The 13,517-nt window shown below is 39.7% G+C and overlaps 1 protein-coding gene across 1 annotated transcript in view; it reads right to left on the bottom strand.

Annotated features, from left to right (window-relative positions):
• Positions 1-13,517, bottom strand: part of SH2D4A (SH2 domain containing 4A) — a 103,365-nt gene that overhangs the window by 82,506 nt on the left and 7,342 nt on the right. Inside the window, exons 2-3 of the mRNA XM_036751586.1 lie at positions 4,661-4,820; positions 3,569-3,737 (exon numbers count right to left, since the gene is read on the bottom strand). Coding sequence (XP_036607481.1) covers positions 3,569-3,737; positions 4,661-4,820 — 329 coding nt within the window. The remainder of the gene's footprint in view (positions 1-3,568; positions 3,738-4,660; positions 4,821-13,517) is intronic.

The raw sequence follows: 13,517 nt of genomic DNA, 5'->3' as shown, positions 1-13,517 counted from the left end.
TCCACACCCACATAGGTTTTACACCTAATAGGGGTTTGGGCCTGGGGCTTAGCACCTAGTAAGACTCAATGAAATACACTGAATTACTCAAAGGAAACAAAAGCCAACTAAGTGCTAAGAGTCCATTTTGCTTACCAACACAACTACTCAAAGCCTACAATCATGCCAAGTAAGTATGTCCCCTCTTACCCACTAGCTCTCCTTCACGTTGTCTTTCTTTTTTAAAAAATTTATTTTATTTTAAATTTGTTGAATAAAGATGGCAGAGTAAGTCAGAAATTTACAGGCTCTCCAGATTTCCTTTACATGTTGTCTTCCTCTCCTCTCCCCCTACCTGAGGGGGAGGGCACATTTTCATGGCCAAAAGCTACCTAGTTAACCTGGGGTTTACTGGCTAGATTTCTTTCTCAAAGACCAAGCCTTAAACCCAATTCACTCTGGATCTCATGGATTGAACAACAATAGGTCCCTGCCAGGGCACCACTTTATGGTTATTTTTTGGGCCTTCCCGGCTCAGAGTGAATGTCAATAGTAATTATTTCTCTTTTGACCAGAAACCCTGAGCATCTTCCCCTTCTAGTTTTTTTTTTTAATTACTATTAAAGGGGCCATCCCTTGAGTCAATTCTTAAAGAGTCCTATTCACTGAATGGGTGTTTCCTCACTCAAAGTGAGAACCTGTAATGGTAAGAAGGGTGGGACTTTTTTTTTTTTTTACTGTTTTCTCTTTTGGAATGCTGGGTTATCAAGTACCTTTGAGTCTTGCCTTTCAAATGTAATGGCAAGCAAAGTGGGACTTTTTGCTGTTTTTTGTTTGAGTGTTTCTCAGCACCGAGGTAATCAAGTGCCTTTGAAGAATCTTGCCTTTGTTTCTTTCATTGAATCAAAAGTCTTTGATGACCTGCTTAAGAAACAAGAAAGCCTAGTTCACATGGGTTTGAGTGCATGGTTGTGATGCCCTGTGACCCTGAGAAGGGTATGTAACATCTGAGGTTGGCGTTTAGTTTTGGGGCTCTCACTCACTGGAAGAATGTTGTGTGATTTGACCAGACAAGACTCTGGGTAGCCATCAGGGAGCCCCCGGCTTTGAAAAATCCAGATGTTGTTGCTTCTCTCTCTGGGTAACTGTTTATGTATTGCTTGGACAGACAGCTAGAAGCCTGTCTGTTAATTTGTGTTATTTTGTTCTGTTTATATAATGTATGCTTGTAATTTCTGTTTGTATTTGCTCTCAAGTTCAGGGTGCTGGCTTTTCCCACTGAACTAAGTGAATGGTATATGTATGTTTAATTAAAGTAAGATTGTTAACCCCTTAAAGTTGCTTTCCTTAGAAAAGCAGATCAAAGGACCTGTACTAGCAGCCCTCCTGTGTGCTGGTGTTACTGACCTTATGCCCCTACAGCAGCTGCTCGTCCCATTGTTGTTACAGAACCTGAAAAGACCTTAGCCTAAAAGAGCCAGAGTCTCCCATTGCATCCTAGGACTTCTCCAGTTGTCCTGATTGATATCTAACCACTGGACCCAGATGGCTCTGGAGGAGAAAGTGAGGCTAGTGACCTTGCACAGCCCTCCCTCACTCAAATCGAAGTCAATGGCAAGTCATGTCCTCATCTCCCTGATGTCATGGTCCTCTTTGAGAATGAAGGACAAACCACACAATCTCAAAGTGAAGGTAAGCTTCTTGAGGTCAGGGCTGTCATGCTTGCTCTTGTTCGTATAGCACATAGTGATTGTTTAATAAATGCACTCATTTTTTTCTCTTCTCTTCATATCTCTCTCTCTCTGTCTCTCCCTCTCTCTCTCTCTCTCTCCCCGCTCCTGCCTCTCCTTCTCTCTTTCTGTCTCTATGTCTCTGACTCTGTCTGTCTCTCTTTCTCTCTCCTGCGTCTACCCACAGGCTTTTCCCATACTAAACCTGGGACCAGCAACTCCTCTCAGGCCACATCCAAATCACACAGTGTAACCACAGCCTTTCCCTTGTCCTCACAGCACTCAGGCTAGCTTCCAGCTACTTCAAAATCCCATACATCAGTTTTCTGGCTACTTAATGTCCTTGGGAACTGTAATCCAGAGTTCTTCCAAACCCAGGATGTGAAGAGATAAGGAGGAAAGCCTCACAGCTTTCACAGTTCTGAGAGAAATTATCATTTTCTATTATATTAATAACCCACAATTAAATTAGAAGTAAGACTTTTTCTTTTTTATTTCCTCATTTAGGGCCCAGCCCCTATAAAGGTCAGTCAGCCTCTGAAGGACATGGCTGATTGATGAGAGTGCCCTAACCCAAAGCAAACTTGCTCCTCAATCTTGGGCCAGACCCCACCTAACTAGGAGGCCTTACTTCTGTTTAGAGTGTAAACAGAATCCAGTCTAGGCGAGTCCTTGCCAGGAGAAAATAAGCCCCTGTCCTTGTAACCCTCCATTAGACTTTAGGGTGACCCAGCTCATGAAGGAAAAAACCAACCAGAGCGGTCTGGGTGGAGATGAATTCCCCTGTCCAGATTGCTGGAGGCAGCTGAGTTTCATGATCAAGCCCCATTCTCAGCAGAAAGAACTGAAGGCTCCTAGCCCACCTCCTCATTAAATGTCCTGCAATCAGGGTTGATCTTCACTTGCTAGGAACACTTCCTTTTACAAGGGTATTTAAAGCATTCAGTGTCTTCATTGCGGAGGGGTGGGGGTGGGGGTGGGGTCTTTGGTTATTGAGAGAAACCATGGACCATCAATTTATTGCGTATTAGACAACCTAATTAGTAAATTATTAATTACCCAGAAACTCTGTGTTTCGGGTTTTTCATTCATCACAGTTCTTCCTAGTAGCTCAGGTGTGAAGTCATGACACTCTTCACGCCTTGGGACATTGGGTCCTCAATGCCACTGGCTATTTTCCTCCCTGCCGTTCCTATTATTGCTATTGTCCTATCCTCCAAACTTCACCACCAGAGGCCATGTTTGGGAGGAGCTAAGCCACTGGTCTTGGTGCTCCATGGGGCCTGCATTCTCACCTCAACTTCAAAATAAAGGATTCCAAATTTTATTCTTGAGGTTGCCTTGTAGATCTCAGAAGCCTTAGTGAAATACCACATATGAAAAGTGGATGTCCATATCTGTTTTCAGTAAGCAGCAAAAAAGTCCAATTTAAAGTTTAAATGAAGTTAGGAGCCCTTACAATCAAGAGGATGTGGCCCTAGTCCTACATGATAATAATGATAACGACAACAGCTTTACATTGTGCTTTTAAGGTCTGCACATTTGATGTGATCAAACTCTGGCCTTGTTCACCCTGTGTGTTCTGAAGGTCTTTTTCTTTTTTGTGGTCTGGATCTGTGATTTTTCACACTGAGAAAACACCTGGGATAACTTTTCTGCACCTTAGAGTGTCAGAGTCTTAATGGGGCTCTGAGAGGATGTCACCTACCCAGCATCACAGTCAGCATATTCCAGGCTGGGACTTGACCCCTGGGCCTTCCTGCCTCTGAGGCCGGCTCTCTGTCCAGTACGCCACAATATCTTTGCTCCATCCTCCTGAATTCTATCATTTTTAGCATTCATAGAATGGAAAGACTCACCTGGATTTTCTCTTCTTCTGGTGTTGAAACTCTCCTAGTTTCTGTCCCTGCCTCCTCATTGTCTGTTCTTTTAGAGGCATTGGGGACCTCCCAATTTCCCAATGCTTTTGAATCAGAATGCAGCAACTGAGGACTGGAAATCTTGGAGGATTCTTTGGCTTGAGTTTTTCTGAAAAGAAACAACATAGGAATTATCTTTCTTTTAAATAGCCTTTCAACCATCTGGGCAATTCAAAATGGGATGTCCACGTTTGAATGAAGTGAATGCCTGGCAAATGTAGAGTTTAGCTTAGCAACCCTTTACTTAAGCCAAAAGGCAACCTTCCTTAATAAGATAAATGATTCCTTTGGAACCATGAACCAGTTATTTTTATAAGAGTCAAAAGAGCTGTTCATAGCATTGTCAACCCTCTGAGACTGAGCTGGAGCCTCCCCAGATCTGCTCCATTATCTTTCCTTTTGCAAAATTCTTGGTTGGGTATAGGATTATTGGCAGAGTGAACCACAACACCAACAGGAAGCAGGGCGGAGGTGGAAGGAATGACGGAAGCCAACATCTTGCAGCCAACAGAGGCCGTGTTGTATTCTGAGCATCAGAGTAGCCCCCACTTCTGGCCAGCCTTCCACACGAGTTCACTTTCACTGTGCATTCTTGGGCTGAGGAAGCTGACAACCCTAACGGTGTAGCAGGGCTGTAGACCAGAGTTCTCTGAGTGCTGGATATACTATTTGCATTCTGCTTCATTTTTATGGGCTCGCTCTTTAAAGAAACCTGCTGCTGCATCTCTATGAAACCACACAGGCAATCTCTACGTGCACAAGGTCCGAGAAATCCCTTGGAATGTTAACAGTGCCCTACCAGAACCTGCCGGTGCTCATTCTGATGCTCTGCAGTTGCAAGCATTAGGAGGCACTTCTCTAAAAACCTCTTTGACCAAGACCTGCTCAGGGTTTTTCCTCTCTTTCCCCCTCCTCCCCCTGCAGGTGAGAGCAAAGAGCATCTTTTCATCTGCTCTGAAACTGTCCGCCTCTTACTGAGAAAGCACCTGAGAGGAAGGTACATCCTCTCCCTCGGGGTGGGGAATCTCATACCTGAGCTCCTCTGCTTCTTTCTGTGCTTGCTGCCTTGCCCGCTCTGCAATAATTTCCTCACAGATGACGTCGTAAGGTTTATCTAGTTGGTGCTCTCCCATTACCCATACCCAGACTTCTTTATCCGCTCCAAGCTTCCAACTTACAGTTTTTCTGTTCTCTGCAAAAACAAACAAAAAACACATAAAAAATTAAACTAAAACAATAAATAAAACGAAACACTAGATGAGCAGCTATATCTACTAAATAATATAGTAAGTAGTAAATATATCTACTTAAAGTAGTAGATATATTCAACTGTATATTGCTATTTCCTGCTACTATACTATCTAGGCTCTTTAAAAGGGATGGAGGATTAGATAAGACAAAGCAGACCTTTTATTTTGTTTCCAACTTGCTCAGTATAAGATGTATAATTAAATAAATAGAAAGCGGTAGAATAGGCAGGATAGACAGAAAAAAGAAAGTTAGATAATGATAATAGTTAACATTTATACAGACTTACCATGTGCCAGGTACATGCTAAGTGAATAATAATAATGACTAACACTTATACTTCCTATGAGCCAGGCACTGTGCTCAATGCTCGACAAGTATTATCTCATTATGGTCCTCATGACAACCCTGGAACGAGGTGCAATTATTATCCCCATTTTACAGATGAAGAAACTAAGGCAAACAGGATCATACAGCTAGTGTCTGAGGCCAGACTTGAACTCAGGAAGATGTGTCATTCCTGGCTCAGCACTCTGTGCCCTATGGCGCCAGCCTCTAAAAGATGATGATGATAAACAGATGATAGATTATGCATTCATCAAACACTATGCTCCAGGTACTGTGCTGTTAGGAGATGGATTTATTAGCATGTGTTTATAAAATAGTCTATGGGTTTCCTTCCCGTTGATAATTCTCATTTTGCGGGTGGGGAAGTTGATGCATGAAGAAGTCAAACAGCTTGAACAAGGTGGCATAAGATAATCGAGCTGAAATGAGAACTGGCAACCCTTTCAGTATCGAGGCCACAGAATCACTTCTTTTCCTGAACGTGTCCTTCCAGATGTCATCATTTGCTCTCTGGTGCTGCTAGTGGATAGAGTGCCAGGCCTGGAGTCATGAAAACTCACATTCCTGAGTTTAAATCCAGCTTCAGATACTTACAAGCTGTGTGACCCTCGGCAAGTCCCTTAACCCCGTTTGCCTTGGTTTCCTCATCTGTAAAATGGAGGCACCTACCACCGGGGTTGTTGTTGTGTGGACTAAATAAGATTTTGTTTGTAAAGTGCTTTGCAATCTTAAAGTGCTATATAAGGTATTCCAAAAATCTTAGTCCCAAAAAGACTTTTGAGGCACCATGTATAAATATTAGTTATTATTGCTATTGTGATTACTGGAAATTAAGTGGCCTAGGTAGAACCAAAGCCATGACCTTGGCATTATCAGTACCACATTCTAACCAACTGATCTAGCTAGTCTTGACCTAGATTCCCGGGGTCCTAAGGAAAGGCTCAAACAACATGGAGTCTTGAAGGTGTGGGCACTGGCTATGTTTCATGTTATTCTATGGGCCAGGAAGCAGTACTCTAAAGGTTCAAAGTTCACAGCAGGCTCAGGCATTCAGCACATTAAATAAGAGAAGTGTGCTAGGTGAAGTGTCCTCATGTAACTTTGTCCACTGAGACATCTGAGCTTCTTCAAACTCTTTTGGAAAGAGGCTCCTAAAACAAAGAATTGGTTTTTTGTGCAACAGACAGCTGGTACCTTGTAATGAACCTCTAAAGATAGGCACTCAGAGAAAAAGATCTAAAAGAAAACAAAATCACATTCTCTTCTGTAAATAAGACTCTCAGCTATGTTATCATCCAGGAGGGAACTTCCTGCTGATGACTTCATGAAAGGGGTCTAGAAAAGGCAAAAGGGACTGAAAAGGGAAAAAAAGCAAAAATAACAAGGATACCTGAATTCTTGGATACAATCTAATGAAGATGATAAACTTCTGTGTCAGCACTAGCAAGCTGCTGTTACTGTTTCAAGAATCTCCAAAGGGTTGATTGACCTTAGGAAGCCACTATATCTAAAAAACCTCTCTGGGGTGTTTATTCTTTCTGCAATTAATAAAATGCTTACATTTGTCTCTCACCAACTCATTCTTCATCTGAGGATCTCTAAAGTCACTTAACCCTGTTTGCCTCAGTTTCCTCATCTGTAAGAAGAACTGGCAAGGGAAATGGCAAACCATTCCAGTATCATTGCCAAGCCCCAAAGAGGGGCACAAACTGAACAACAACAAATCAGCACATTAAATTTTTATTTTCTTTGCCACAAAAGAAAGAGCAGCAGAGGATAAATAAAAGATAGATAAGTAAATGTGGCACTCAGTAAAACTGGAACTTCCTCTGTTCAGAAAGTACTGCTAATGCATGTAAGCCAGTATGTCCCAAAGGGAGGTCCCCTCTGAGATGCATAGTGTCCGCAGCAGGGCAGACAAGGAATTCTAGTGACAGAAGCTATAGTTGCACTGGGCAATGAGAGAGGAAATGGAGGCATGGGAGAGGAGGGAGGATGAAGGAAGGCATAAATAATGGGGGAAATGGGGAAAAGTTCAGAATGGTGAGGGTACCTGAAGGGAAAGGGCCATGCCTACTAAAAATGGTTGTGAGTATATGAGTGGCCAGAAAGTTTGATGTAAATCATGAAATGCAGACCAATGCTAAACAGTGGAGTAATGAATGATAATAATTATTATGGTATTGTAGGGATCAAATGAGTCAAAATACATAAAGCACTTTGCAAACCCCAAGGCTCTGCACAATATGCTCATAATAATAACAAATATTGTTTTAACAAGCTATTAAAAGCTATTTTAAAACTATAAAAGTTGAAAACAGTATATAACTATATATAACTCTTAGATATAAAAACCAAATATAAAATAATAATCATTAACATGTAATTAACAGTGATTAATATATAATTATTAAGTGTACAGACTAAAATATAACTGATATTTAAGATTTTCAAAGTTAAGTATCTCATTTAAGCCTCATAAAAACCCTTTGAGGTAGAAACCCTAGAAATCACTGCCTCCATTTTACCAATGAAGATACTGAGGCCCAGAAAAGTTAAGTGAATTGCCTGTGGTTACATGGCCAGTAAGTATCTGAGGCAGGATTTGAACCCAGGCCTTCTTGATTCAAAGTCTAGTACTATATTCACTCCACTTCTTTGGCATCTAACAACTGCTTTTCATCTCACTTTCTGTCTAGTTCCTCTCATGGCTCAGTGCCAGTATTTTTTTTTTATCTTCCCAATCTCTCACTCCATCTCTTTGCTACAATCACTAGGACCTGAAAATAAATGCCAGCTTTGCTACTCACTACGGGTGTGACGTTAGCCTCAGTTTCCTCATCTACAATCCTATGTACCTAAATTTAGATTGACCTTGCACACACAATACTCTTCCCATCAATTGACTGTTCGTGTCCAACCAAATTCTCCAATGGAGGCCAAAGAGCAACACCAGGAAGAATGGAAGGACATGAAACGGGACATTAATAATTACTTAGGAAACGGCTAAGGCTGAGAACTAACTGTAGTTACAACTGAGCATGAACACAGACACTGAGACATGGGAGTGATCGTATCAGACTGCAGAGAAGATAAGAACCACCACAGACAGCACCCACATTTCTATCCCCGTAGTGAACCTCATTAAGGTCAACTTGCATATGCCGACACTAACTAGGACACTGGGGTTTGCTTTCTAGCTCTCATTTGCATATCACATGCAATTCTCAAACAGCAGACAAAAAGATAATGATAACAATAACAACAATTAGCATTTATGAAACACATGAAGGTTTTCAAAGTGCCTTATAAATATTACCTCATTTGATTCTCATAATCACACAGGGAAGTAGGTGCTATTATTATCCCTGCTTCACAGACTGAGGAAGGCAAAGGTTAAGGGAATTGCCCAGGGTCAAACAACTACTAAGTTGTTTGAGGAAAGATTTTAAACTCAGATCTTCCTGATTCCAGGTCCTGCGTTCTATCCACTGCACCACCCAGCTGCCCCACAACTAGCCAGGGTGGGATACATATTTGATTACACAATAGTCTTCTAGTAATTGCTTTGTCATTTTTCTCTCTCCTCACCGAGGCCTGAGGATAGAAAAAACTACTTCTTGCTTTCTGACTTCTGAAATTTAGGGGATTACTATTGCAACTGCCCTCCCCCAAAAAAGCCAGTAGATAAATGGGTCAGTTTCTCCCGAGGAACACTGAGGATAAAGACAGAAGTCTACACTCTGTTCTTTTGTACAGTCTTGCCTCTTATATTGGTGGCATGCAGATCACTTTCAGCCCCACACGTGACCTTCATCTGGGAAAAGCTCATAGACCCAAGATGAGATGATATTTATAAAGCTCTTTGCAAACTTCAAAGCACCAAGTAAAGGGTAACTGTGGCTATTAGCTGGAAAAGGTATTTTAATAAGCAAATAACATCTTAGTGTTATTATGAAAATACTTTTGATCTCGCCAGTCCCCTGAGACATGCTGGCGGTATCTAACCACATGACCATGGGCTACTAAGTTTCTTTATGCCTCTGTTTCCCCAAGTGTCAGTATCCATGCTATGTACTCATGCCCATAGAGTTCTAAAGATGAGTGAGGGAATGTCAGCAAAACACTAAATTCCCAGAAAAAAAGAAATGTTCTAAAGCAGCCATTCTCTAAATGAGGTTCATAGACCACTGGGGGTTCCTGAGATCTTTTCAGGGGGTTGACTAAATAAAAAAAATGATAATAATACTAAAATGTTATTTGCCTCGTAAAATACTCCTCTATTTTATAGCTAATAACAATAGCTAAGATTTATGTAGTGCTTTGAGATTTTCAATGAGTTTTACAAATATTGCCTCATTTTATCCTTACAACAATCTTATTAGGTATTGTTATTGTCCCTATTTTAGAGAAGAGGAAACTGAGGCAGGCACACAACTACTAAGTGGTTAAGTGGGAATTCTAACCACAGTCTTTCTGGCTCCAGGTCTAGCATCCTATTCACTGCATCACATAGCTGCCTCAACCATACATCCATGAATCTAGATTTTCTTTATATACTTTAACCAAAACAGCATATCATGACAGACTGAACCCAGAAATATATGAGAATCTAGCAGTTTTCTATTAAGCCAGACCTTAACTAGATTTGTAAAGATATGTAAAACAATGATATTTGTCTCACTATATTTTTTTTGCTTGGAAAATAGTTATTTTAACTATATATATATATATATATATATATATATATATATATATATTTCTAGATCTTAATATATAATAGGTTTTATTATTACTTCTAATCAATTAAGTATTTTAATTATTTTTCAATCTTATTGGGATACTAATGTACTGTTGGTAGAGTTATGAACTGATCTAACCCTTCAGGACAGCAACTTAGAACCATGCCCAAAGGACTGTAAAACTGTGCATGCCCTGTGATTCAGCAATACCACTACTAGGTCTATATCCCAAAGAAATTTTTATGGTATTTTATTTTTTTCCAATTATACCTAAAGACAATATTTTAGCATTCATTTTACAAGATTTTGAGTTCTAAAATTTTCTCCCTGCTCCTTTCTCCCCCTTCCCCAAATGGTAAGCAATCTGACATAGGTTATATATGTGCAATCATGTAAAACATATTTCCATATTAGTCATAGTTATGGAAGAAGAAACAGATCAAAAGGGAAAAGATTACAAAAAAATAAAGTAAGTGAAAATAGTATGCTTTGAACTGCATTCAGGAATCCCTTAGTTCTTTATCTTGATGTGGAAGCATTTTCTATCATGAGTCCTTTGTAATTGTCTTGGATGATTGTATTGCTGAGAAGAGCTAAGTCATTCATAGTTGATCATCACACAATGTTGCTGTTACTGTGTACAATGTTTTCCTGGTTCTACACATTTCACTTTGCATCAGTTCATACATGTCTTTGCAGGTTTTTCTGAAATTCGTCTGCTCATCATTTCTTATTGCACAATAGTAATCCATTACATTCATATACCACAAGTTGTTCAGCCATTCCCCAACTAAAGGCCATCCCTTCAATTTCCAATATTTTGCTACCACAAAAAGAGCTGCTATAAATGTTTTTACACATATGGGTCTCTTTCCCTTTTTTGTGATCTCTTTGTGACACAGACCTATTAGTCCCAAAGAGATTTTTTAAAAGTGGGGAAAAGGACTTATTTGTAAAAAAAAAATTATTATAGCAGTTCTTTTTGTGGTGGTGAAGAATTAGATAGTGAGGGAATGCCCATCAATTGGGTAATGGCTGAACAAGTTTTGGCATATGATTATAAAGGAATACAATTGTGCTATAAGAAATGTCAAGCAGGATGATTTCAGAAAAACCTGGAACTTATGCAAACTGAAGTGAGTAGAACCAGGAGATCATTATACACAGTAACAGCAACACCGTGTGACGATCAACTGTGAACAACTTAACTATTCCCACCAATACAGAGATCCAAGACAATTCCAAAGGATTCATGATAAAAAGTGCCATCCACATCAAGAGAAAGAACTGATGGAGTCTGAAGGCAGATCTCAAAATACCATTTTTCACCTTCTTTATTTTTTCATTTTTCATCTGCATTTTCTTTTACAACATGAATAATATGGAAAAACACTCTGCATGACTATACATGTATTATCTGTATAAAACTGCTCACTGTTCAGGGAGAGAAAAAGGGGAAGGACAGAGGGAGAGAATTTGGAACTCAAATTTTTAAAAATGAATGTACAAAATTGTTTTACATGCAATTGAGAAAAGATAAATATTATTAAAATTTGTTTTCAATTTTAATTTCTAACATGGCAAATATTAATAAATATAACACACATTAAAAAGGTCTTTGAGGCTCTTAATAATTTTTTAAAATGTATAGAGGTACCAAATTATTTTTGAGAGAGTAAATGGGTCTTGGAACTAATAATTTTGAAGACTACAGCTCTAAAGAAACAGAAGGAACAATTTTACAAAATGAAACATTTTGCAAAACATTGATTTTACTGGAACTTCAATTATCTGTTAGACGTGGTTCTAAGAAAAGAAACTTTACTGTTTAGCTAAGGCTGTGAATTTAACAAATGAAACTACAGTGGAATCTGGGGCCACAGTTACCGAAGAGGACCAGATGGAACTAACTTTGGTGTATACCACTTTGCTGTTAAATTAAGTGTCTGTAAAGTTGAAAAAATTCTCAAGCACTAGCGACTAGACTCACTTAGCTGGAACGGTAAGTATGCAGGAGCCAGCTTGGAGTCACATCAAGCCTGCTCTGGAAGAGCTGATTGTGAAACTTTCAGTGGGAGCATTTATAACCAAGGAAGTGGCAAATGTTATAAATCACTTAACTTGTCAACTTCAGAAAATAATGGAAAAATGATAATAATGCAGATTAAACTTAAAAGTGTGCCATGTGTTTTGGAGAGCCAGTTGTCAAACATCTGCCAGCACAACCCTGGCTGGGACCCTCCACCACTAATTTCATATTCCAGATCTGAGGTGTTACTTAGGACAGGAAGTATGCAATAGGGGTTACCTGAAATAAGTGTACTTTTGTTTTTTACCAGTCACTTCTAGATAAGAGCAAATTTCAGTTAAAGGTCTTAATAAAAGTGAAGAGGAACCTGCCGCAGATTTGGATGAGTAAGCTCTTTGTAGGCAAGGACTACTTTTGCTTTTTCTTTGTATTCCTAGCACTTAGTACTTTGCCTAGGATACAGTAAGTGCTCAATAAATGCTTACTGATTCATTGAATGGGAAAGAATTAACACAACGTAAAGAGCACTGGATCTAAAGTCAAAGGAGCTGGGTTCAAATTCTAGCCCTTCCATTTCCTATCTTTGTGACATTTCACAAGTAACAGCCCTTCTGAGTTTCAGTGTCCTCACTGAATAATTAGCAAATTGGACTAGATGACCCATATAGTGCTTTAATGTTTACAAAGCATTTTACATGTTAGCTCATTGTGCTGTAGGAGTCAATACAAGATCACTAACTTAAGCCTACTTTTTCCCAGATAAATTTAGGGTGAAGCGAAGAAAAGCAGAAGGGAAATTATTCTGATGAATGAAGTCAATTATAGAGAATTTTTAAAAAGAATTGCCACTTTAAGTGCATACAATATCTTGAAATAAACTAAGACCTTTCTGTGGCTGAGCAGTTGCACCCTGGGGAGTCTGGTTATCTGAGTACCTTTCCCTTTGTGTCTATTTTTCCCCGGGTTCCCCTCATGTCCCCAAGCAGAGTTTTATGCATGGAGCTGTACTACATGCAAGCAGCTAGAGATCTTAAAAGTAAAGCATATTGTTGTTGTTTAGTAGTTTCAGTATGACTCTTCATGACCCCATCTGGTTTGGGTTTTTTTGGCAAGGATACTGGAGTGGTTCACTATTTTCTTATCCAGCTCATTTTACAGATGAGAAAACTAAGGCAAACAGGATTAAGTGACTTACCCAGGGTCACACAGCTAGAAAGTATGAGGTCGCATTTGAACTCAGGTCTTCCTGACTTTGGACCCACTGTATCACCTAGCTGCCCCAGGTACAGCATATATCAAAGGGTTAGACAGGGATGGTGCTATATTTCAAGGTCAGTGACACTCATGTCCTTCCTTGACAGCTCCTTCTAAGACCCTGGTCTCTAAGGTAATTTTTTTCCCTAGAAGTTATAAGATCCTCTCAGTCAGAAGTTGTGGGGCCCTGACAAAGAGGGTATCCAGGCTTGCCTTTAAATAGAGAAGGCACTTTACAATTGCCACCATCTGGATTTAAATACCTATG

This window comes from Trichosurus vulpecula, chromosome 3 (assembly GCF_011100635.1).
Source record: "Trichosurus vulpecula isolate mTriVul1 chromosome 3, mTriVul1.pri, whole genome shotgun sequence".
In the NCBI taxonomy this organism is placed as follows: Eukaryota; Metazoa; Chordata; class Mammalia; order Diprotodontia; family Phalangeridae; genus Trichosurus; species Trichosurus vulpecula.
Note: the sequence above shows the minus strand (reverse complement) of the source record. Positions and strands in the feature narration are given on the sequence as shown.